This window comes from Coenobita brevimanus, chromosome 65, assembly GCF_032717465.1.
Source record: "Coenobita brevimanus isolate Jiangsu-jjx chromosome 65, ASM3271746v2, whole genome shotgun sequence".
Classification (NCBI taxonomy): domain Eukaryota; kingdom Metazoa; phylum Arthropoda; class Malacostraca; order Decapoda; family Coenobitidae; genus Coenobita; species Coenobita brevimanus.
The window spans coordinates 51,071,090-51,098,184 of record NC_137018.1 but is presented as its reverse complement, the minus strand read 5'-3'; the positions used below and the strand labels follow the sequence as shown (position 1 = coordinate 51,098,184).

Below are 27,095 nucleotides of genomic sequence, written 5' to 3'. Positions count from 1 at the left end.
TCCCGTATTCTCGTCCCACATCCAAAAGTAAATCGCTAAGGAAGAGGTGTTAGGGAGCTCGAGAGAATGCACGCCAGTGATTCCCAGTAATGTACCCAGCAGAGAAGCGTTGAGTCTCACATCACAAGTTAACCCACCAATCATTCTCATTTAGGCAGTTGCTTTTTTTAGACCTATGTCCTTTACCTAGAAATGCCAACACACTCCGGCCTACGCACCTCTAAATGCTAACCAGACTAACCTGATAAAATTCTAACGACCAGATTCAGTCTACTTTTAACTTGGCCTGAGCTGTATAGAAGGAATAACACTGTAGTTCTTTCTCCTGCCTCTGATTTTCTTCTTTTGCGCACCATTTCACGCAGCTCAAAGGGAGAAAATCGACACTACGCCTCTACATCTTTTCCACAGCACTTTTTCGTGACTAGCATCATACTCTAACGTTAGGGCAAGTTGAAGTAAAAGGAGTCCAGCGGAAGTGCTATATGGAATGGATGTTGAGTTAAAGTACTGTCTCATTCCGCCACTGAGCTACGGGAAATAGGCTGCAAAGGGACGAAAATATCCGCCCTGTGAGACTGAACCAACTACAGACTCAAAGCCGTATTATCGTTGGCATGGGAGACTTCTTAACACCTCTTCCTTAGCGATTTATTTCCCATACATATTTCACCTTTATATTCTCTTGGGTGTTACCTATATCCTTTTCATACCAACATGGATTTGATAAGTGACATAAAAAAATACTGAGATATAATGTGTACCGGTAGCATAAATCGCTAACGAAGAGGTGTCACGAAATCTTTAAACCTCTCACAATACGTGGGTGGACTGTCAGATGCCTTTATATCCCTTTGTGGTCATTCTACTGTACTGTGTAAGCCTAATATTCTTAACTTCCCAAATCAATACGGCTCTTATCGTAGGCTTGTTCAGTTCATTAACCTTATCTTACCGGAGGCTTTCATTCTTTTACTACTTTTCCGTAAGATAATAGTACGGTTCTGCATCCTTTCCACAGCACTTCCTCGTGACTAGCACCATATTCTAGGATTTACCTTTGGCTACAGCTCAGTGATCAAGATGAAGAGATGGCACTTTCAGGCCTAGTTACAATGAGGAGGGTATAATGTATGTAAACCTACCAAGGGCGCCCCACACTTTAAGGTTATTCAAGTCTGGATGGCAAATGTGGTGTCGTGGTATCCAAACTCTATAGGGTGTGTCAAGAGTCAGAAAACACGGGGAAAAAGGCACATCACAGGATTCTGACTCCCCCTGTACTTCCCCAACATCCACACCATACCGTACCCTACATTTAACATCATGAAGAAAAAGCAGGAACAAACTTAAAAGAGTGGATGGCAGAGAGGGTGGAAGAGAGGGGGAGGGGCGTAGGTGGTGGACGAGAGGAGTGCGGTGATGGAAGACAGGGGGAAGGGTGTGGGGGAACAAAAGGGGAGGGGTGTGGTGGAAAAAAGGGGGAGAGATGTGGTGAAGGGAAGAGACGATGTTGGAAAGAAGGGGGAAAAGGCATAGAGGTAAAAGGAGAAATGAGAAGAGGGAATGAAGACACGCCAGAGGTAGAGAAAATGGATTAGAGATGAGATAAAAATGGAGTAAATAAAAGTATGGTGGAGAGAAAGGGAAGAGGAAGGAGGGGGGAGGGGGTAAAGGAACACACTGAAGATGGGGAAAGGAGGAGGAGAGAGAGAGAGAAAAAAAAAAAGGAGAGGGGGGGGGGCAGGTGGCCAAGGAAGACAGTGATGGAAAGGAGAGAAGGGGAGTAAAAAGAGGACTAAAGAAAGGAAGGGGTAAAGGAAGGCACGGTGGGGCAGGGGGAGAAAGGGAGAAGGAGGAGGGAGATAGATGAGGGAAGGGGTGAGGAAGAGAGACGGGGGAGAGGAATGGGGGGTAAAGAAACGCACTGGAAGAGAGGGGGGAAGTGGGGTGGAGTGGAGGTATCAGTGGTGGTGTGGCATTTGCTTTCTCACCCCCACCACCTCCACCTCAACGCCACCCCCACCATCTCCTCCACGCGAACAAGGACAGACGGAGGGATGCAGAAAGATAAACCCAAGACACAGATGACTGCACTGATATGCCTGTCTATATTTAAGTTTTTAAGGGGTAGATATACTTCTTTTTATCCTGACAACCACTAGTTTTCTTTTTTCTTTCTTCCACTATTTATTTCTCATTTCTTTCTTACTTTTTCTCTCTTCCACTATAAATTTCTTACTTCTTTCTCAATTTTTTCTTTATTTTTTTTTACATAACGGCCTCTCGAGCTTATGTATATTCTAGGTATGTATTTATTTATTTACCTATTTCTTTACAGGTATTTAGAAATGTAATAACAGCTGGACATATGCAGACACAGGCTCTCAAGGGCAAAACTCTGATCCGACAAATAGGTAAGAGTGATGAAGAGGCTGGCATGCAGATAGATACTACAAATAGATACACACACATCCCATCCCAACAGTCCGATAGATACATACACACATCCCATCCCAGCAGCCCGATAGATACACAACCCATCCCAACAGGTAGATACACACTCCCATCCCACCAGACAGATACACCAAATCCTATCCCAAGTCAGATAGATACACACGCATCCATCCCAACGGTTAGATAGATAGACACTCGTCCTCCCATCCCAGAGTTTATCGACCCCACACCCTTGGTAGGTCGGCAAGGGACATGGCATTTCTTCACATTCATTTCAAGTTAAAGGTTAAACAACAGAAATGACGTCAAGGTGAGACGTCCTTGCATTTCGTTCTCTCTCTCTCTCTTCTTGATATCCCCACGATTTTATCCAGCCCAGACCTCCCCTACTGTAGGAGTTACTGAAAGTTGCATCTAACTCCCCCAATTCTCCCTCTCTCTCTCTCTCTCTCTCTCTCTCTCTCTCTTCTTTATATCCCCACGATATCATGCTGTCCAGACCTCTCCTACTGAAGGGGTTATTGAAAGTTGCATCTAACTCCCCCAATTCTCTCTCTCTCTCTCTCTCTCAGAATCTGAATAAAATCGTCTGAAGGTAGCAAAAATACCCTTAAAACTCGGACAATGGAGTGAATAATTTAACCCCTTTCACAGTCAGCAATCTATTCCACCTTAAATAAAACCGTTTGACGTCATAGCGCCGAGTTAAAAGGTCGAAACAAAGTGGCACCAAAAAGGGAGCCGAACACATTTCTTCTTCTTCGTCTTTCGTCCAACTCGGTATTGGTATCATGATAGTCAATCCCACAGTTCACCTTTTCAATCATCTTTCGTCCTTTTCACTTCCTCTAACTTCTTCCCTACGATGGAAATTATTCTATCCAATTACTGATTTCGCTCCATGTATTTATCCAGCTTAAAAAAGACCTCCCATTGTAAATTTGTGATAATGATTGCGCCGAACCGTTCACCATGCATTAACTTCAATTAGCTGGGTCTCTTCCATTCTTATCTTGGCTGTATAAGTCTAAGTACCAGAATCATAAGGAGTCATCATGGAGGAGATAAAGGTCAAAAACAGAAGTTTTGCCCCAAATAAAATAACTAATTAAACAGACAAATAAATAAATAAATAAATAAATAAAACAAAAGCCTGCAGGGCCGAATGCTAATCGCCCGCCCAAATATGTTGTTGACTAAGGCGTACAAGCTACTTCAAAACCAAATTTAAAAACAATTACTAAAACTCTACGGAATTTACTCACCGCGTTTCACGAAATCCAATCTATATTAGCCTAAAAAATATATGGCAGCTGGAATAGGTTGTCTTTGATTAAAACCTAACCAAAAGGAATAAGCTTCTGCACATCCACATAGCTGCTATTTTGTGAAGGCTTGATGAAAATTCGGCCACAACTTTTCGAGATATTTTGGCCACACACACACACACACACACACACACACACACACACACACACACACACACACAAACTATATCGCCTCTCCTTGCTAAAGGTGGGCGGTAATAAATCTAATGCGCTTTTACCGTTCGTCTCCCGTTCAGTTAATTTTATCAGCATTTTCTTTATATCGTTTCATTTGGCTTGGACGTATGTTTTTTTTTTCCCCTTTCTAGTATTAATTTCTTCGTTTTCTCCATTCTTTTTATTTTTACTTTTCTTACACAGTGCTATATTTCCCTCTTTATTGTCATTTACATTTTCCTTCTATTCGTCTCGTTATCATTATGTTCGACTGTTTTCTATCTTTATTCGTGTTTTTCCTTCATCGTATTTGTCTTTCTCATCTCTCTTTAATTATCATTTATCTTTCTCTTGTGAAGCCTTATCTCACGCACATGGTTGCTTAATTATCTCGGCATGTCCTCTCTCTCTCTCTCCACTCCTTTCCTTTTCCTCCTCCCTCTCGTTCTCCTTACTTCCCTCTGATTCAGTCTGTCTTCCTCCTTGTCTCCCTCCCAGGTCTGCTGCCAATTTCTTCATGTCTTGCCTACATGACCCCTTCCTTACTTCCTCACCCCTCCCTCTCTCCCCCACCCTCTCCTCCCTTCTTCCTTACCTCCCTCCCCCTCTATATTTCCTTCCCTTCCCCTCTGTCATTCCTACCTTCTCATCCCCTCTCCATCTTCTTTCCTTTCTGGTCAACCTATATCTTTCATTTATTACCTCCCTCACTCCCTCCTCTCTCCATTTCCTTCCCTCTATTCCTCTTAAGCCTACCCATACCTTTCTTTTCCTTTACCATCCCGTCCACTCACCTCCCCTTTCCTTATCTACCATTCTACCCGTCCCATTCTTCATCTTTTCCGGCCAGTTTATTATCTACCCCTTTCCTATATAGTCTATTATCTACCCCTTTCCTATAACCTCTCTCCCTGTTACTCCATTTCATTCTCTTTCGTACCACCTTCTTTCCTATCTTGCCTGTCCATCTACCCCTTTCCTTTCCTACGCCTCCCTTTCCTCCCTCTCCGTACCCATCATCAGGGGCGTACCTAGAGATTTGGGGGCCCGGGGGGCTAGGTTCTTTGCGGGGCCCCCTCCAGGAGGAGGGCCCCGCAAAGAACCCAGCCCCCCTAATTCTCAATACTTATCTAATATCTCAGCTGGGATTGTCTGGATGATATATATATATATATATATAATGATGGCCAGCAAAACCAGAGTGATGATGTACATGATTTATTATTGGTGACGTTTCGGTTTTATAACACAAACCATCTTCAGACCTAAAACAGAAATAAAAACACACAAAAAAATAGAAAATAAACTAAAATATAATTTTCTCATCTTCCACAGAATAACATACACTCTCTGGTTTTGCTGGCCATCATTAGATTCCGCTTCCCACAGCACAAAAGTATCGCTAATATATATATATCTATATATATATATATATATATATATATATATATATATATATATATATATATATCTTTAAATATTAATAAAAAAGCATATAAATTTTTAAGGCTTTTGGGGCCCCCTCAATTGGGGGCCCGGGGGGCAGTTTCAAATAGCCCCTTCCCCGCACCCCCCTCAGGTACGCCACTGCCCATAATCCCTCCTTCCTCTACAGTCCAGCGTACCTACCACTCTCCTCTTCCTGCTCTTTCCCTTCTGCTTGCCACTGTCCTGCTCCCCCCACCCCCCTTGTCCACTTCACCGCTATCTCCTCCACTCACTGAACCACACAACACAAAAGCAACACTGCCGCCGCCTCCTAACAAAATTTCTTCAACTGTCCCTGAACTTTTGACAATATTTATACATTCAAGATTTATAGCAATTCACACTCTCATTACTTTTCACTGAGCAACTGTCATCAATCAATGCATCTACGTACTGTATCTATATGTCTCTCTATATATTTACCTATCTATGTATCTATCAGTCTATGTATCTATCTAGCTATATATAAAGGCTACAACCCAGCAATTGTCCATTCCGCCGAAGGTTGAGGCCAAAATCAAAGAGCAAATCAATTCGAGGTGGCGACAGGTTGGGGGAAAGACAAACTGCGGAAGACAGCTGTCAATGATGTTCTTGCAAATACACAGGTTGATTCATTTTTCCACAATTTATTTAACTGAACGTCTGATGCCAGCGTTAATTCCGTCAGTATGATGATGATGCAAAGTTCCCAACTTAATACCGTCAGGCGATTTCAATCCACCTAGAGAATACGGAGGGTTAGGATCTCCATAATCCCCCTCAGTCCGAGATTTTATTTCTAATTAGATATCGGCCACCAGCAGGGCAGGTTCTCACTTGTACTGCTCTCTAGGCACCTGTCGATTCGTACTAGGCCAGCAAGAGGATGGATAAATTCTAGTTAGCTATCATACCCTCTGATGAGAAAGTTCGGTCCTGTAGTGAACCTTATACGGATCGATTCAGGTACAAACTATTACTTATTATATTCAGCTTTGGGAGTAGAGGAATTTACTACCGGGCAGAAAAGGTTAAGGACCACGTCATCAAACTAACTCACCAATACAGAACGCACCTTTAGCCAGCCTTGCGACATCAGTTATCATTATGCTTCAGTTCTATCTCCGTCCGCTATCGGACCTACGCTTAAAATAAGCTCTAATCCTATTTACTGTTAAGATCAGTCCATTGTCACTATAAACTCAAAAACCTGACCTAACTCAACACCGTCCTGCCAAACCAGTCAAGTTTAGCCACTACCATACCTAACTTCACAACCACTGATATCCTAATCTGAAGCACTCTAATTAATATATGCAATTATAATATGAATAATAACTGCAATACTACTATTACTGCTGCTGCTGCTACTTCTGCTGCTATTACCGATCGTGTTTGCAATTGTACTGACAGTAATACTAACGCCAGCACCCATCCTCTAGTTACTGCCCCATGCACACTACCATACAAAGCTAAAAGTTATTGTACGGTGGAGCAAGGGGCGGGGTAGCGAAACAGTAGGGCGTAAATCAGCACTGCGGTCGTAACACTGGAAAATACAGCGTCATTGTAGCGGGGGATATTCATGACAGCTTCACCTCCCGCCTGCCCATAGCCCGTGTCTACTGGGAGATATGGTCACCGCTCGGATATTTCGAGTGACGAATTTTCGATATATTACACAGGCCACTTATAATTCGATTCCAATAAATTCCATCCAACAAATGCCTCATTTAAAACATTTACTTCACCCAATGGAACAATCTTCTCATGCAAATGTGGAACACTAACTTTGAACTGCAGGAAACGGGCAAGTGAACGACGTGTGGCTGTGACGAAAACTTCGGTGGTGGTGAAGAGTAGGGGAACACGCACCTACATCCCACCGTGTCTAAACACACACTGACGTGCCGCAAACGTTGCCAAGTTCCATCCCGGGGAAGAATGAGGCGGAAAACAGAACGTCTATTTTTTTTTACCTGATCTCGCATTCCTACAGCTATTTCCCACGACAGGCTCGAGCATAAATAATAATAATTTAAGAGGGAAAGTACAGGAGAAGAGTCACAGCCCCTAGCGGAGGAAGAAAAGGGAACTATGGGAATACACATCCTGCTACATGACCACTAGCGCGCATCACCGACCTCGTTCGTATCCGTGTTCTTGCAAGCGGCTTCACCTTCCCGGGGCCAGTACCGGTTCATCTGTATCTCAAATCTTGCATTGTCACGACCACTTGCTTCATCTGCTCCCATTGTCCGACCACTCAGAGACAAATGATGACGGACAAATGCTACACAAATCCGATTACTGTGAGAAGTGGCTTAAGGGATTTCTGAATACACGATGACCAAAAGTACTCGATTTTCAGACATGCCGTTCACACCTGCGTTTGAGCTTACAGTGAAGTCCTCTGGGGCAGTATGTACCCCCTTCGCCCGGCCACTGATCTCATTGGACCTTGAGGAGTCCAAACCTGTTATGAAAATTGAATCCACTAATACCAATGATAAAGGACAGGGTTGGGAAGGTAGGAATGCGACCGAACGGGGTGGATTTGGAAACTAGCTTTTTTCGCACAAACAGGATCACATCATTACGGTTCATGGAATACTGTGAAAGAAGCTCCAGCCCGAAATTTCCACTCAATTGCTTTACATTACCATCTCCTCTCGCCATCTGGAGCTCGGCAAATCGCTGATGGCAGAGGCACTTGCTAAGCTGACACAATGAGCAGTTCATTATAGCTAATGTATGCAATTTCGACTATTTACTGCCGATAAATAGCATAAATTCTGATACCAAAATGCTTCCGGCACTGATCTCGAAATATCCAAGCCTACAACACAACCATTTTGCAAGTGTCTAACGAAATTAATATCTACTGAAAACACTCTGGGAAGGAGAAATACCACCTACGTATTGTGTATGTATCGTACAATTAATATGAGTAAACGGGGCGGAAATGGGACCTGGCAAACCCTTCCCCCTTTATCAAACGTCGAGACGCGGCATTTCACAGTTCAACACGTGCTGCAAGCAGTCTCGTAGCCCCTATGACAAGGGAATGGGTGAAAAGCAACGACGATTATTTCTCTACTGTCGGTCCTGAAGAGCTCAATTTAGATTTTCTTGTTAAGGAACTTGTTTCAATATTACATATGAAACCTACCTCAGGATACTTTTCCTTATTGAACTTCTACAACCCTCTTAGGTCTAAACCCATATGACGTTCCTTGAAAGTCTACGGTCTCATCAACCCATATTTTTTTCTACGTACCGGTATGAAAAAAGTATACGAAGACAATGATGGGGAACAGATCGGATAGGGTGGGTAGCTTAAGTAAATGACAGTAATGGGCAAGAGAAAAACTCGAAGAAAAAAAAAACAATAATAAGGAACGACAATTATGAGACATGAAGAGGTTGGAAAACTGTGAACAAGGTTGAGGCATGGATATATGGAAGGCCTTATTTTTAAAAACTGGGAACGCGAAGGTGTGGACGAACATACTTCTGACGATAAATTTTGAAGCATATGAAGATAACAGAACGTCTGACTTTTTTGTATCGCTGCTTATTACACTCTAATGAAATGGGAGAAATGGAGTTCCCCCGAGCTAAGCCCTGTATTGGACTATATAGCCCCGCTAGGGTTGCAGGAGGGAGCTACCCCTCCCAGCGCGGCAGCCCGGGCGAGGCTCGAACTTGCAATCCCCCGATCACAAGTCCAGCGCGCTACCACTGTGCTACCGCGCTCCCTTACACTCTAATGAGGGATGCAGGCTATCACATTAAATAGTTACAGATGTTCCATAAAATCCCTCCCCTTAAGAAAAAAAAAAAACGGGGTGGGGGGTCTTTCTTAGTCATCCGAGCATTCAGATTAAATAATTTAACAGTGAGTGTAGGGGCGAGTCTGTCAAAACTGTCATAAGTGCGATGAGTACCATTTCAAATATCTTAATTCAATTAGCCATACGTTAATTTAAGTAAACGCACGAGAGAGAGAGAGAGAGAGAGAGAGAGAGAAAGGACGGAGGGAGAGCAGCCTAGCATGGCATCATCCCCCCTATTTCCACCCTCGTTCTCGCAGTAATGGAGATAAGCGCGGGAAAAATAGCATGATGGCCGACATGTAAACAAACCCTTCCAAATCTCTGCCCAGGGACGGCTTTAACATACAACTTTCTATAGATTGCACCCAGAATTTTGTAACGTACCTAAGTAATTAGGAAGGAATTTGTGTTTTTCCTGAAAGATAAAGTGGTATTTTTTCGACAAATTAACCAGACACTATTGAAATACCGTGAGGGTGGGGTAAGGTCCGTGAACAGGATGGTACCCGTTGCATGACTCCACGTAGCATGGTTCCTGCGTATTATTGGCGTTACGGTGCAGTTTTAGTCACGAATATTGACGCTGTTCAATACTGACACTGATATAATGGGAAAGTTTGTGCCGGAAGAATATATTTCCATATATTTGGGCTACCTCTCTCTCTCTCTCTCTCTCTCTCTAAAACACGTAAGCATGTCGTATACAGAAATGAACTAGTAAGGAAGATATGCCAGGAAACCTCCTGGCACTAATCCCCATGAACAGTTATGGACATTAATTCTGATCCAAAACCTTACCACTGATAACCATAGTGAACACTGATTTTCGAAATCCATGCGGTTCTCGGAGCCCAACAATGAAAAAACTTTTCAGAATATTATGTGAGTGCTATAATTATTCGGCTAAGAAAGAGTTTCATTATTACTGTGCGCAACTGTAGACCCTATTTCATCCCCTTCCTGTTATATAAGGGGCACAAGGATGCTTGCAACGTACCGTACGTTTCATTTGGTGAATTTAGCTATTACCCTGGGACAGAAGGGGTGAGAGTGGAGGGTTTCCAGTTCCATACTATCGTCGCATTTTAGACCTTTTATGTGACATTCAAGGTCTGTAGATAATATTCCTTCCCAGCAATCACCGAGGTAGATTACAACTACTACTACTGCGGTCGGTAACCCAAATTCCTAGAAAGCTGTCACATGTTTAAAATTCCACAATACCTTCCATGTGTGTATGAGAAGAGAGGGCCCGGTAACCCCCTCCCCTCTCATTCCATTCCTACATCATCTGAATACCGGTATATCCTAAACTTAATATCATTTTAACCTTTCCAATACAATTACAGTACACCCTTTTCACCAATCAGGCTGTTAAGAGACTATGGGTTAGGTTAGGTTATTTCATTCAACTTGAGGATGCAACTCATAGTAGTAAACGGGTCAACGAAGGACATACCTAAACACTGGACACGGATTATGATCGTAGCGTAACTCCTCCAGCGTTACACAAGATACCTGGGTAGAGATTAACGCGGGAAAAAAGTATGCGCGCGTAGCTCTCACACTCCTTTGGGGGGAGGGGAAGCAGGAAAAAAAATCACATCACTGAAATCAGTATATAACGCAAGAAAAAAAAAAAAATGCACATCCCAACTAAACTGCTATCGTATCTGAAATCAGCATAACCAGTGACTAAAAATGCAATATGCCATTGTATGTTCTGCTCAAGCCAGCGTGAACCACCACTCTGCCTACTGTGCTGTTGGAGGTACAGGTTTGCTTGCATATACTCCTAGGCTCTGGGGTCACCACTACGCTGATATGGCGATTTACACACACCGATTCCCGCCCTTTCGCCCTTTTTAAATTGCTTTTTAGTGCGAGCAGAGAATACGTGGTCCTCTTTAGTCTACTCATGGTATACTTGAAAGCAGTGGTAGTAGCAGTAGTAGTAGTAGTAGTATTAGTAGTAGTAGTAGTAGTGGTGGTGGTGGAGTAGTAGTAGAAGTGAGTAGTAGTAGTAGTAGTAGTAGTGGTGGTGGTGGTGGTGGTGTAGTACAGTAGTAGTAGTAGTAGTAGTAGTAGTAGTGGTGGTGGTGGTGGTGGTGGTGATGGTGTAGTAGTAGTAGCAGTAGTAGTAGTAGTAGTAGTGGTGGTGGTGGTGGAGTAGAAGTAGTAGTAGTAGTAGTAGTAGTAGTAGTAGTAGTAGTAGTGGTGGTGGTGGTGTAGTAGTAGTGGTGGTGGTGGTGGTGGTGGTGATGGTGTAGTAGTAGTAGTAGTAGTAGTAGTAGTAGTAGTAGTAGTGGTGGTGGTGGTGGTGGTGGTGGTGGTGGTGGTGGTGGTGGTAGTAGTAGTAGCAGTAGTAGCAGCAGCAGCAGCAGCAGCAGCAGCGGTGGTGGTGGTGGTGGTAGTAGTAGTAGTAGTAGTAGTAGTAGTAGTAGTAGTAGTAGTAGGAGGAGGAGGAGGAGGAGGAGGAGGGGTTATACCTCCGAAATATGAAAACTTAAGAGTAAATTAAACATTCTATATGTTTTATCAGCCACACTGTATTATTGTTTCAAGACATTTTCTGCGTAATACCTGAAGATGTCTTGAAACACGACGAAAGCTCGGTATTCCTTTTCTTATTCCTAGGGGGCTATCCTTTATATACCGTATACAGTGCATATATATCCCACTGGAGCCCCAGTGTCCTCAATATAGGACAGAACTGGGAAGTTTCAAATGTTAATAAAGTAGGGAACCCTCGGGTAGGGACCTCTGAGCTTCGCGACTGTGAGCCGATAGGCGGAGGGCGGTACGCTTAGTACCCTCTCAGCACAATGCCTCGCCCAGGAGCTCTGGGATCCAATGGGATATCTATATATCTATCTATCTATCTATATATATATGCTATTGCTTCATCCACATAACATAATGGTATGCAACAAGGAGGATCTCAGTTCTCATAAAAAATACCCAAGAATGCAAGTCAATAACAACTGCCTCCTTCATTATATATCACCATCATCGTCATTATCATCAATCAGGATTAAAATTGAAAAAAGAGTAGTAAAAAGATGAAAGGCAGAGCGTATGGGAGGCTTGTTAGTCATGGAGGGATGGTTGTGTTCAAGGTTAAAGAGACAGGGGGGGAGGATGGGGGGACGGAAGGAAGCGGAAGCCAGAGTCGCATGGTGCGATGCAAACGCGGCGTCACCTGCTCCTCGCCCTCCATCCATCCTGTTGACTCTCCCCCTCCTTCACCTTTCCTCGCCAGCCTCTCCCTCCATTCATCGTTGTTTTTGTTTTATCCTATCCTTCGTGCTCTCTCTCGATTATGTTTTTAGCCCTCCACGTGCTTATAAATCATAATTATGTATTTTATCGAGCAACGGTCGTAAATAGTTATGTTTCGAGTTCGTAGCCTACCTTCTTCAATTCCATATTTCTTCTCTGTTCTTATAAACCAATCATGCTTCTATTTATCTTTTATATGGATCGTAATTAAATGTTTTGCATTTAATCTTACCTGGTTCTAGCTATCCTTCGCACTAAGTTGTTTTTACTTTTACTAACTATACAGTACATGTTTGTAGATTATCTTTTCTCGATCGTCAATCGTCATTTACTTTCTGTCTTATCGTACTCTCTCTCTCCCTCTCTCTCTATCTGACCTATACCTCTCCTCCCCCGTCCAATCCCCCTCCCTCATTTAATCTTCCTAGCGGTCAGTTCTCTTCCTGCCCTTCTTCCTTCTTCTCTCTCTCTCTCTCTCTCCATGAGCAAACATGATCTAATACACACACACACACACACACGAGAGAGAGAGAGAGAGAGAGAGAGAGAGAGACCACAATTACAAAAACCTCAAACCACAGATCAATTCTTTCTTTTTTTTTTTTCCAGGAGGGTGAAGGAGAGTGCATGATCTTCCCACGTCACTTGTTCTTGAAAAAACATAGATTAGCTGCAAAGAAAACAGTGTAATATGTTTCGTAACTCTCAAACCACAGAAGCCACACAATTTTCGCACAAAGACCCTCACGATATTGCACAGACACAGTCGTTTGCTTAACCACACCTCAGCAGCCTAAGGAGGTCTTTTATTATTATTATTATTATTATTATTATTGTAGTAGTGGTGGTGGTAGTATTAGTAGTAGTAGTAGTAGTAGTAGTAGTTGTTGTTGTTGTTGTTGTTGTTGTTGACTTTTCCTGCCTGAGACCACTGGTAATAAGAGAATGCAGTCTGTATCTAACCTCGCTGTTCCACAAAGCAAAAAAAAAAAAAAAAACAAGACTCGCGTCCTCGGGTTGAAGGAATACACCCACAGGTGGATTTTAAATTTACATTACTAAATGAAAGTATACAGAAGCGGATGGAAATGTAACTTACATGTAGGACGGCAATTCAGAGTGGCAGGAGAGAATGAAGCTACAAGAAACTTTATCCTTCTGTCGCTGCCACCTTGGATGAACTCTGACAGGGGTTAGGCAGGTGTTGAATAGCTACTGTAGCGTACACAGAATTAATATTCAAACTCACAAAACAACCACTGCCTGTCCACGTCACAGGTTAAGCTGCTGTCCACCACATCTTTGGGCAAACTGGTGACCCTTCTTGTTCCTCAAACTGTTCCATATCGCTCACTAATGCACAAAATAATAATAAAACGAACGAACGTGACAGCAGCCGAACCCACCGCCATGCTGTCACCTCTTGTAAATCTCTTACTTGGGACTATGATAATATTCAATATTTACTCATAATTCGAGCAAACTTTCTAAAGTAATTTTCTTCAAGTACACTGAATGTCACAGTCAGGTGCTTGAACGCTCATTTGAATATGCAAAATGTAAGAAATCGTATGAAACACTATTGAAGTTTAGATATCTGGTCGGACAGTGACACGAGACTTGAGGTGTTTTGTGATTGTGATATTTTACCCACTGTAGGTACGTTTTCAGTTGTTAATGTACATTTTCTTCATAAATGGTTATCTGTTATGCCAGATAGACACTTCCCACTATACCAGAGGTGCTGCAGTGATTGTGTTTTAAGCATATGTTACATGACTAATTTTCTTGTAGATTTTGGGTCAAATTACATGGATATAAAAGGGAATTTGGATTTGTCTGTTGACCATTCCCCACCTTGTACTCACTAATTATCGCGTACTACCTTTACCTGAACTTGGTGAATATTTTGCCGGCTGACGGCAAAATAGCTGTTCAGATTTAGTAACATTATGAAGCTCTGTGCCCTGTCTGGTTGATGATCAAGGTATCTGATGAGGTTGAATACTGCAAGCTGTGTTGTATATATAATGTATATATATTTCTTAAAGAAAATTAATTTAATATTACTGTACTTCGAGAACTCCACACATTATTTATTTTTGTTCAGAATATGAGAGGATTTTCACAAAAGTTTTGTAAAGAAGAGATTAATAAAAGCTGTATCTTATCTCTGTCCATCTCAAGAGTTTCTCCAGAGCTATAAAGATCATGTGGGTAGCATGAATGAATCGGAAGACACTCAGGCTGAAGGCTTTAATAACATCAGTACAAGAAGTTTTTCGTAAGCCGAATTGGACTAACCTTTTCTGTGCGATGAATTACCGAAATGGCACTCATTTACTGAATTGGCATTTTTAATTCGAAAATATAACTTTTATCACCGCATAGGTTCTTACACACTTTATTGTCAGAAATTCAGTCAAAAAATTGTGCTTAATTTAACTGTTAGGAAAAAATCAGAATCAGAGCAAAAATGTGCTAAAGTTAGAGCAGGTATTTCGCCTTTAGATTGCCAACACCCTTTACAGACCTATTTTGCATAAGTATTGATTTAAAATGCAAATAAATATATTAACAGTGTAAATCAATATTTACACAAAATATTAGATTGTCATAATGATTTGCTGAGCTAAAAGCGAAACAATGCTGCTAACTTTGGCAAGTTTTCACTTTGAATCCTGTTTTTTTTAACAATATTAATTATTGAACAAATTTATGACTGGATTTCAGATAATTAAGAGTGTATGAACCTATATGGTGATAAAAATTTTAATATTTTCTAATTAAAATTGCAAATTCGGTGTTGATTTGGTAAATGACTGCTGATTTGGTTATTCGTCGCACCCTGACCTTTTCAGTCAGATGTTTCTCGTTACTGAAAAATTGACTTAGGGAGCTGCAAGAATAAAATGAAAAAATGTCATTTTATTGAAAGGATAAATGAAGATTGTTTCTAACCCTAGTGGCATGATGGTAAAGCTTTTGGGATGGAATGCTGTGCAGTGTACATAATGGTTTGAGTCGCAGAGGTGGTCTGAGGTTTTTTGTATACAGTAATCCCTCTGACTATCCGATGTAATAGAGCCAAAGGCATGTCCGGAAAGTGGGGCCCTAGCTTGTGGACTGGTACTTAAGGACCCTAACCCAGCCTGACTTTGAAAGCCACCTAAATAACTCCCTACTGGACATGCATAACGCCTATTTCATTCATTCATTGCCAGAGGCCATGTATCCCAAACGGGGTGGCCAAGGGCTCAGAGTTAATTGTTTTACAGGGAGGGGCACTAATCCTCCACCAACCCCACTTGACACATAGGGATGCCAACAGCATCTGGTGTTCCCAGGTGGTCACCCATCCAAGTACTAACCAGACCCAACGTTGCTTAACTTCGCTGATCGGACGGGAAGCGGTGTACTCAACGTGTATTAAAGACCCTGTTCACACCAATAATGGACATAAAGCATGAAGTAAATGAAAAGGAACCAAAGAATGAGGAATTAGAAGTGACTGTACCTCAGCCAGGTTATTTATATTACGTTTGTGGCCAGCTTTTCTAAGGTTTTGGCAGTGGTGAAATTGCTCTTGAAGCACGTAAAGTACTCCACTGTTGTGCTGCACTTAGTTCTTTGCACTGTGAGTTATAATTGTTTAACACTGCACATTGTTCTTAACTGCACCATGCCAGTTGCAACCGCCAATTTCAACCACTAGTTTGCACTCCACAGTTAATCCTTTGCACTCTAAATTTTAATTTCTTAACACTGCACAACACTGTCAATTCCCGTGTGGTCTAGTAGCGAGGTATTGCAGTTTATTCACTGTTTATTTACAAAAAATGAGCGCGTGTGGCATCCATTGCGATAGGCATCTACTTGCCATCGAAGTTAAGCAATAACTGTTGGAGTGTTGGTGACGGGGAAACAGAGTTGCCAGATCGCAACAGCCACATTACCAAACTCCTCAATTTTCATCACCAAATTTAACTTTTCATTACCAAATTCGTAAAGCTAGCATTTATTCTTCACTAATTATATATACAAGTGGAAATACATGTAATCACTCTCTCATAACTAACAGCATGTTGATTATTTTCACGCTATGTTGGCTAGCAGATTAATCAGAGAGAGCAAACAATCCACCATCTCCATCCTGTGTATCCTCATACATGTGAAAAATCCGTTTGGTAATGCATTATTCTGATTCATTACCAAACTAATTTTTCATTACCAAGGTGGCCCACATTTGGTAATGAAAAATACCAAATGGCAACCCTGACAGGGGACGGGGGAGGAAGGAAGGGGTGAAGGGGCCATGGTGTAAACCAGCTGTTCGGTGCCGTGCAGCAATTTCAAATTACGGGTGGGAAAAAATTCGGATTTTGGGGGGATTTTTTTTCTTTTTTTGGCCATTTTTGGGTTCCAAAGGTCCAGGCTCACAATGTCCGGCAAGTGGGGTGTCCGGAAAGTGGGCGTCCGGAAAGTACTGGGATTACTGCATACACTACCAGGGGCATAGGTCAGTCTCCTAGTCAAGTGTTCTGGACTACAGTAACCTTGGACCCCTGTGCTCCAAAGTACTGTATGTAAAATGGGATTGGCAGTTTTTACCTCCATCACATTAAGAAGGCTCCTCGAAACAGAAAAAGGTCATCTGACTAAGATACGAGTATATAGATAAAGAAAGATGTACTAAAAAGATAGACACCTGGAGATCAGTTAGTAAAATACAGTTTTTAAAATGTTCCTTTTTACTGAAAAGTCCAGGGACATCTTTCATATTTCATTCTTGTTACCAACAAATAACATTATGCTGTTTTGGAGTGTCAGATTGGAGGCATTAGATGCATCATGAGATGGTTTGGCCATGTGAAGAGTATGGAGAAGAGAGATTTACTAGGAGAGTATGATTAAGGTTGGTGGGGGGAAGGGGGAGGGGGAGACCATGAATGAGATGGGGTGGAGAGGTGTAGCTATGAAGGAGGGAGGATGTGAGCTGGAGAAAGGCATCCTGATGGCAGAGGACAGGATGACATAAAGGCACTTTGGTCACCCTATCCAGGATTTAGGTGTCTGGCTATGGATACAGTAAATGGATTGATAGATAGCCTTCATTAACCCCTTTTCTACTAGGGGTTCTCAGTTAAATGACATCTGGAAGCAGTTAGAATCAGGGTCAGTTGGTTTAAACCAAGTGGTTTAAACCATGTTTTTTATTTTATTTTTTTTAAATAAACCCAGTGTTTTTTTTTTTTTTTTTTTTTTTTGGGGGGGGAATACCTGCATTTAAACATAGAGAAAGAAAGTGATTCGAGGATAAGTGCTGGGGGAATGACTGGGAGAAGGAGGGAGGTGAGAAGAGAGGTAGAAGTCAGTAGTATGGAAGTAGTGGAAGCAGTGAAGAAAGTCAAAATGGGAAAAGCCCCAAGAATTGATGGAGTGGTGATGAAATACTGAAGCATGGGAGAGATAGTAGAATGGATATGGAAGATGTGCAGATTGGCCTGGGAAGAAGGTAGAGTCCTGGAGGATTGGAAGTCAGGTATAATTATTCCCCTGTACAAAGGAAAAGGGAAAAAAGAAGTATGTCATAATCATAGGGACATTTATCTTAGTGTAATAGGAAAAGTGTATGGTAGGATACTGGTACTTATTGACAGAGTTCGGGAAATAACAGAGGAATTAGTTGATGAAGAACAGGGAGGTTTTAGGAAGGGAAGAAGTTGCATACCGGTAGATCAGATACAGTATTCATTCTTGGGTCTTTAGTGGAAAAGTTTCTAGAGAAAAGAAAGAAGTTGTATGTGGTCTTCATGGATTTGGAGAAAGCATATGACAGGGTGGATAGACAAGGAATGAGGAAAATATTAAGAATATATGAAGTAAATGAGAAGTTGAATGCCATGAAAAGTATGTATGAGTGGGCTAAGGCTGCAGTGTGTGTGGATAGTGAATTGAGTGAATTTTTCTGCTTGAATGTTGGATTGAAACAGGGATGTGTTATGTCTCCATGGTTGTTCAATCTGTATATGGATAGGGTCATAGAAGAAATACAAGGTAGGGCAGTGCATGTTGGAGCATCTTTAATGAGAGAGGGCAGTGTTTGGAAACTCCCTGTATTTTTTTTTTTTTTTTTTTTTTTTTTTTTTAATAACCCTGGCTAGAATATGTATCATGAGATTAAAGAGATTAATATGCCTTTATCTACTTGCTTGAATAAAAGAGTCTTTCCTTAGCTGGAGTAAATTATAAGAGGATAGAAAAAATATGGCAGCTAATAGTGTTAAAAAAAATAATAATAATAATAAATAAACCACATAAGATACAGAGGTATAAAATATGGCTAATATTGTAAAAAAGATCCACTGTGTATCATTACCCACAGGACAATGAGTGAGATCTTCGGAGTGACACCCCTGCCTGGCGTGGAGTACCCGTTGGAGGTGACCTACTGTGGCAACTGTACCATGCCACTTGAGGTCAGTCAGCACACACACCCTCGCTTGCCTCCCAGCTTGCCGTGGCTGCATTTGTATTCCTTGCTGCCTGTATTTTACATTTTTTTCTTTCTTCATTTTTAAAATCCATTGCAGCTGTTGTTGTTGAGGTCCCAGGCTCATCTGAACATGAGCTTAGTGGATTGCAGACTGAAGTTGTCCTTCCCCTCCAGTCCTCTATCCTCCTTTCAGGGAGTGAGGAAGGAGTTATGGGACATTATAGTCTGGCAGTAGAGCCATCCACTTAAGTCAGTGCCACTGTATGAAGGTGTCCCATGCAAGCATGTAATGCATGGCCATTGGCATACAGTATATGGTATGTTCAAGCTATCTTGCTTAATGAAAAATCACACTTTAAAAGAACCATCACAACTATTACTCCCATTTCCAGCCAATACATTTAACTCAGGGCAGATCAAAATACTGTAGTCCATTTTCATATGCTGGGGAGCCCTCCCCTGCATATGTGGCATCATGCACCTCAAAAGATTCATGATGTCATTTGTTAAAGCTAAAACTCTAAGGAGAGGGTAATGTACAGCTGTAAGCAAAAGTTCACCAACAATTGTTTGTCACCATTGTGTCACACCGTCCATATTTCTCATTCCTTAAAACGAGAGAATGTCTGTCATTCTTAGGCTCATCATGTGACTCATTTTGCTATCACAAATTCAATTCATGTAACACCTTCCATAGTCACAGCCAGCAAAGAAGTGTCAGTAAACTTTTACTCATGACTTTACTTCCCTGTGCATAAAACTACTTACCTACAGGTAATACTCTTCAAGCTTGAATTCCAGATTTGTATTTATGAAAACCTTATTTGAATTGTATGCATGAAGGCAGATTTTAGTGAATGAAAGATGGAACCAGTGCATGATTAAAGAAGATGAATTGGATTTATTTTACTGGAGTACAGTATGACAGACTTTGTGGAACCTTCATAGATAAACTACTGAGCATTGTTAATATGGCACAACATATGCCAATAGTGTCAAATATATACTGATAATAGCACTGTATGATATTTAAATTGAACAGTCATTAAAACAAGAAAAGGTGCAAATCTGGTATGTCCAATAAATCAAACTGATCACAAGAAATTGCTTGTATAGTGGGGGTCACCCTTAATGCATAGTACATCACATTACCAAATGTTTTGTTTTCTTTCATATTTAAAGGCTTCAACATGCCTGCATGCATCGGCCTCGGTCACCTAATGGCGGCTTTCCATGCTGCTTGATCTCTGGCACCATCCCTGTTCAGTCCTTCATCTATGAGGTCACATTCAGTGACCTCGTCCCAGGTCTTTTTGGGTCTGCCTCTTGCAACCCTACCCCTTACGTTAACACTTCTCACTTTCTGCACCCAATTATCATCCCCCATCCTCTCCACTTGCCCAAACCATCTCAATCTACCTCTCCTCATCACAACACCAATACACTTCAGTTCCATCCTACCTCTCAGCTCCTCCATCATAAACCTAGTCCCCCCAGGCTTTACACTCAAGGACACACTGCATGTCATCCACCTAATCATTGTCATTTCTGCATGTTTGAGCCTGCGAAAATCATCTTCCTTTACTGCCCAGGTCTCACAACCATACAGCATTACACTTCTAACACAAGCTGCATATAACAGTCCATTAGCACAGAGGGAGAGCCCTGTCGGTGACAGGAGAGGCTACAGCTCCCTGAACTTTTTCCAACCGCTCCTCACTCTAGCCACAGAGCTAGCTCCAGCCCCACCTCCAGCACATAACATGTCACCTAAATAGCAAAGCTCTTCTACCCACTCAAGAGACTTTGCCAGCAAGATCAGTTCATTCACACCAGACAATCTCCACATGCTCTCCCCAACACAGTGCACACATGAAATTAGCATTATCTCGCAGTCTGCCTCTAATACCACTGCATCTCTTATGCACCCAGTTATCAGAAACACTGCACAAGATGGAATTACTTCCAGTGTCCTTGTGGCAAATCACATGGATACCATCACTTTTGTTTTATCTGCATTTACTCGTAAGCCCTTGTTCCCCATACCATCTCTCCACTTCCTAAACCTTTCCCCCACTTCCCTTGCATTTTTTGCAATCAACACCAAATTTCGGCATACAACATCTCCCACAGGAGTTCATTTCTAAAGGCACGTGAGAGGGGTTCACATACCATGATAAACAACAAGGGGCTCAAAACTGACCCCTGATGCACACCAACATTCACGGAAAACTCATCACTTAAATCTCCATTCACCCTTACCTAGGTGTGAGTACCCACATACATAGCCATAACCACCCTAACCAGCCATTTCTCAATCCCAGGCTTTCTCATTGCCCACGTCACCACCTCCCCAGGGACTCTGTCAGAAGTCTTCTCCAAATCAACAGAAACAATGTATGGATCCCATTTCTTTCCCATATATTTTTCCTGAAGCTGTTGAACAATGAAGATGGCATCAGTGGTCCCTTTGCCTGGCATATCCTAAACCCAGACTGCATCTCATCAATATTCACTATCTTCTAGAAATTATGTGAATATTATCCTAATGTTAAAGTAGTGATATGGCAACTTTATAGTGATATGCAGTTACAATATGATTATAAAATTGAACCAAAGGAGATGAGGTGCAGTTCCAGACAGTAATATCAATGTGTTTTTAGTCAAGCTTTTATGAAACACTTGCCTAATATTCTGAAAAGTTTCTGGACTCCAAAGATCACATTACATGGCTTCAGCCAATGCGTACTTTCTCAGTATGTATCATAGTGGGTAGATCAGTAGTAATGTCCGTAATTACATGTATTGTCATATGGTATGTTGAATATACAGGAACAATGTTGGTTAATATTGGTTTCTACATGTCCAAGGCCCCCCCCCCTCATGAAGAAGTGCACTGATGTTACATTACACCTAACTATGTTTCTTGATGTTACAGTATTGTGAGTATTACCCCGGCTATGACAAGTGCAAACAGTGGCTAGAAAAGAACCTCCCAGACATGTTCCAGCAGCTTATGAATCAAGGTGAGGTTTTGGAGTGTGGAGTGGGTGAGGTTTGGGAGTGTGGACTGGTATATGTGTGAAATTGTGGTGTGGGAAAAAAAAAAAAAAAAGATAAGGACTGGCAGAATGATGTGAAGTAAGTGTCTTAACGAGGCATGCTGTTGATAATTCTCCCACTCTCATACTTTCTCCTTTTTTCAGTATCTTACCGTACCCCATCCTTAAGTGGAAGAAAAGGTCATGATAAAGACGATGATGGTGGTGATGCACTTTAACTTTTTTTATGGCAGCTTAAGTTTCAGCTGCTTTAGTTTTGCTGCATACAGAAGTTTCAGCTGTTTTATTTTTGCAGCATACAAGTTTATGTTCATGTTAAGAGTACTGTACTCTGTGTTTTTTGTCTAATCTTCTCTAATTGTCTGAGAACAACAGAAGTCTTCATTCACTTTTAATCTTGCTACTGCGAGATAATTTTATTCAGTTGAGGAGCGGCCTTTCATTGTCTGGGGTTTTATGTAACCCCACCTCATCCTTTGGTAGAAAAAAAGGTCAGAATGATGATTATGATGGTGATGAGAATGATGATTATGATGGTGATGATAACAGTGACAGTGATGATGATGATGGTGGTGGTGGTGGTGTTTTTCCTGTAATCTTTCACCTCTTTTTCATTCACAGGTGGAGGTGGAGGGGGCAGCGCGGGTGGAGGTGAGGAGGGGGGCGACGAGGAGAAGAAACGACAGAAGCGAGGCGGGAAGGGGATGGTGAAGGCCAAGAAGAAGGCTGAGGAGGGACCACGCCGGGTGGTGGTGTTCGTGGCGCCGCGTGGCAAGAAGCGCAACACAGTCATCACTGGCCTCAAGACATTCAGTGCGTGGTGTTTGTTGTCTTGCTCATGGCTTATTGTTAGCTTGCAGTGTACATTGCATTCAGTTTTTTTTTTTTTTTTGCTTGACAGTTTTATTCAGTTTTAGGGAAGGAAACTACAGTTGAGCATGGTAATTCCAGTACTGCATAGGAGTGTTAGGGACATATGTGAACTCTACCAAGTTTTTTGGATTTAGCAAAGATGCTTAAGAGGCTGCACAGAAATGTAATATAACAGTCATAAAGTGGGTAATGAAAAACTTGGGATTGGAAAGATGGCTGATACAGTATGAATGGTAATGAAAATGTGTGATGGTGTACAAGGAAATGTGTGAGAGTGAGTGATGGTGGTGTAGAGAGTGAGGAGTTGACGGTAAAGATTGGTGCTTGTGAGAGGTCTCCAGAGCTGAGATGTCAGAAAGTTAACTTGCTGGTACAGTGATCACTCGATTATCTGAATGATTCATATCTGAACGTTAGGCCTTGGCTCTATTATATCCGTAGCTGGAATTATTTGTCTGTATCTGAACATAAAATCTCCGACATCACCAGTTGGGCAGGCCACAAATTTAAAAAATTGGTTTGGCGGCTGGCCAGCCTTTCCAGCCAAAGGTGGGTAATAGACCCTAACCCACAAGCTGAGCAACTATGGCCATCCAGCTCCTTACCACACAGTCAATTTCCCCCTGCCACTCAGATCACTCAGACGCCACTGGCCACATGCAAGTAATACAGACCCTAACCCAAAAGCTTAGCAAAAATGGCTGTCTGGCTCCTCACTGAATGGTCAAAGTGACCTGGCTGCCCGGATCACTTGGACACTACCGGCCGCACGCAAGTAATTCGGACCCTAACTCATAAGCTGAGCAAAAATGGCTGTCCACCTCTTCACTGAACAGTCAAAGTTGCCTGGCTGCCTGGATCTCTGGGAACGTACCGGCCGCAAGCAAGTATTACAGTACAGACCCTAACCACCAGCAGAACAAAAACATCCATCTGCCTTCGCACCTAACGGTCAAAGTACCCCGGCTGACCTCACCCCGCCCCCCATCACTCCTCCATCCCCCTCCACGCTCAGCACTGCCAGGCATGTCTCCCTCCCTGTCCTCCCACCATCCTCTACCCCTGCATAGTACGCTGCCTGCCTGGTCTCCCACCACTTACTGCATCGCCATGAGGATTTTTTTTAGTATTTGGCAATTTAATTGAATACTATTGGTCGTATCAAAATTCTGAAAACACCATTTGAAAACTTGTGAAATTCTGCATCTACCTGCTTAGCTCTTGCACAATGGAAGCAAAATTTTGTGCTAGGATGATGGAAATTTATTTGAAGATATTTTTACTCCTTAACAAGTTTATTCTCACTGCTTATCTGTACTTTCACTCACCAGTTTTGTGTTTTTATTAGCTTATCTTATAGTACAAACACCAGCGAAGATGATGGTGTACAAGTTATACCAATATAAGCAATTGGTCATGGAAATGTTTTTCTTTGTGAGCACGGAAGCAGTCATAGCTGGGTTCTCGGCTCTGTTGGTGTCCCAGAAACTTATTAAAACTTACGATTCCCAAGAGGGTTATAATTCTTTTTTGCAGCCATCTCTTCATTCATTTTTTTCATGGATTTTTGTTTTTGATGAATTGTTTTCTTAATGTCTAGCAATATACTGGATATTCCCATGTGTGTTTTGATGTCAACATAACTGAAAGACTGAAGAAGACTGCCACAATCATGAGGGGTACTGTACACCTAGGTAGGGTATTTGTGGCTTTTTGTTGTGTATGCATTGTTTTCTTACTGTCTAGCATTGTATTGGATATTCCATGTGTGTTTTGATGTCAAAATACAGCTGAAAGACTGGTGAACACTGCCACAATTAGGAGGGGTACTGTACATATATAGGTTGGGTATAGGTAGAGTAGAGGATATTGCTACGTATCCGGATTTCGTCTGTATCTGGACCTGCCTTTGGCTCTGTTACTTGGGATAATCGAGGGATTACTGTATATTGAAAACATACTCTAATAGTCCTAATATAAATGTCTCTTGCATATTGTTTAAGAACAAGCAACTTTTATATAGGTTATGTTTGCATGTACAGTATTTATGATGCAAATGGTGAAAAAGATCTGTGCAGACTGGCCAGACTTGGTTAAGAGTTTTATGAACATCAGCACTGTACTTTAAGTGACAATGTATGATAGCTCATATTGCTAAAGCTCTCTAGTTACATATGTAGATAGTCATGTGGTGTGTTAATGATTATGGAGAAATGTAAAGTGATGGAAGATAATGCTAGGATGATCAAAATTTGGCATATTAGGATATAGCAGTGTGGTAGGTGGGGGTGCCCACCATCCACTCACTCGAGTGCTGCTTTGGGTGTCTGCCCTTCCCTCTCGTCCTTCCTTCCTCTTCTGTCGTTCCTTCTTTCTTTCCACTTCCTTCTGCCTACAAGTGACTTTACATTCCCTCTTCTGTCTTTCTTTCCTTCTTTCTTTCCTCTTCTTTCTGCCAGTGGGTGACTCTACACTGAGTTACAAGCCAAATGGTTTCCTCTACACCAGGAAACCATAATGCTGGGTGGTAACCATATAACCAAATTATGGCACCTGGTGGTTTAGTGGGTAATTAAGGTGCTCCGGTCAGATTGAGCCTGTGTAGGTTTATATCCAAAGGGTGGTTGGGGTTTATTGCTCATGTAATGCCACTCAGGGATGAGTGAGGCTCGTCATTCTCATCTTAAATATCAGGACCAACTTGCCTAACCCCGGACTTCTCCACTCCTCCTGGGGCAGCATGGGATTGGATGATGGATGGATGGATGGAAGATATAACAGTCTGAGTCTGTGAAGATCAGTGACATAGTGACAGCTGTATGCAGTTACCATTGTAATAATTTGTCCTAATTTCAAGGTGTTAATTCAGTGTAGATATTTGCATCTTAAAAGTCAGAACCAACTTGCCAAGCCCCGGGCTCGTACGCTTATCATGGGGCAGCACTAGATTAGATGATGGATGGATGGATATTTGCATTGTAATGCTTTTGCCCTAATTGCAAGTACTGTACTGTATTTATTTTAGTACTTTATTAAAAATGCTTCATGTTCTTGTGTGTCTGTAGTCTAAAGATGAAGAGTAAAATACCTTCATACTGTGCTAATATTTGCTTTCCTTTCCCCTCTCAGATATTGACCTGAAGGTAGCTGCCAAGTTTTTCGGGACAAGATTTGCATGTGGGTCATCAGTAACCGGGGATGACGAGATTGTGGTACAGGGGGACATAAAAGATGATCTGCTTGACCTCATACCAGAAAAGTGGCCTGAGGTCAGTCCACACCTCCTTGCTGTTATAGAACAAACCATGTACAGTACAGTTATTATCATAATAGGCTGTGATGTAACACTGTACTGTATTCTCTTTTTCCATCCACTCAACATGCCCAGACCATCTCATTCTACCCCTCCTCATCCCAGCATCAATACCCTAAGTCCAGTCATTCCTCTCAACTCTTCAGTCACAAACCTACAGTAGTCCACCCAGGCCTCACATTCAAGGATGCACTACACATCCATCTAATCTTTGTCATTTCTGTGCATTTTATTTATGTACTGTTTTATACCCATTCACTTGTATCTCCTTATATCAGGTTCCTTGCTTCCTGAAATCTTACCTCACCCCATTCTTAGATCGGAAAAAGAGGTCTTGATGATGATATGATGATGAAGATCTCAGGTATTCTTGCCAACTCCAGATAATTATATGCAACCTGGGAAAGCCATCTGTTACTGAAGGGGTTAATGGAGGCTACCTCAAACTGCACTAGTTCAGAAAATCTCTCTTAAGCTGAATACAAGTTAAAACACCCAGAGATGTTTAGCAAGAATAAAATATTAAAGATGTCCAGAACTGAAGCGGTTACTTTGTTCAGTACATTTCCAGACTTCATCCTGAGGTGGGGGAGGGAAAAAAAGTTTGAATGGTGATGATAATGACTTTTTTTTTTTTATAATGAACATGATTTTACCTTTCATTGTCAGATCTCCGAGGACAGCATAGAGGATGGAGGAGAACACAAGCGTTAAAGGGAGACCCATGGATCGACATGGAAAACACCATCATAGGGAATCTTTTTATGTTTGCCCCATCGCAGTGATACGTTGTGCTCAATAAAATCCATTTGCATCTGT

General features: G+C 41.9%; 1 protein-coding gene and 1 pseudogene across 2 annotated transcripts; one reads left to right on the top strand and one right to left on the bottom strand.

The window, feature by feature from the left end:
- The first annotated feature begins 14,109 nt into the window (after positions 1-14,109).
- On the top strand, positions 14,110-27,095 carry DENR (density-regulated protein). 2 transcript variants are annotated; one of them, XM_080276346.1, is made up of 6 exons: positions 14,110-14,191; positions 18,918-19,011; positions 21,967-22,054; positions 22,712-22,903; positions 26,093-26,232; positions 26,946-27,095. In XM_080276346.1, the coding sequence occupies exons 2-6, from the start codon at positions 18,922-18,924 to the stop codon at positions 26,988-26,990; spliced, it is 555 nt and encodes a 184-aa protein (XP_080132472.1). In that variant the 5' UTR covers positions 14,110-14,191; positions 18,918-18,921; the 3' UTR covers positions 26,991-27,095. The 2 variants fall into 2 exon arrangements, with proteins under 2 accessions (XP_080132472.1, XP_080132473.1); XM_080276347.1 differs by having other exon boundaries at positions 14,134-14,187.
- On the bottom strand, positions 15,855-15,969 carry LOC145405154 (5S ribosomal RNA; annotated as a pseudogene).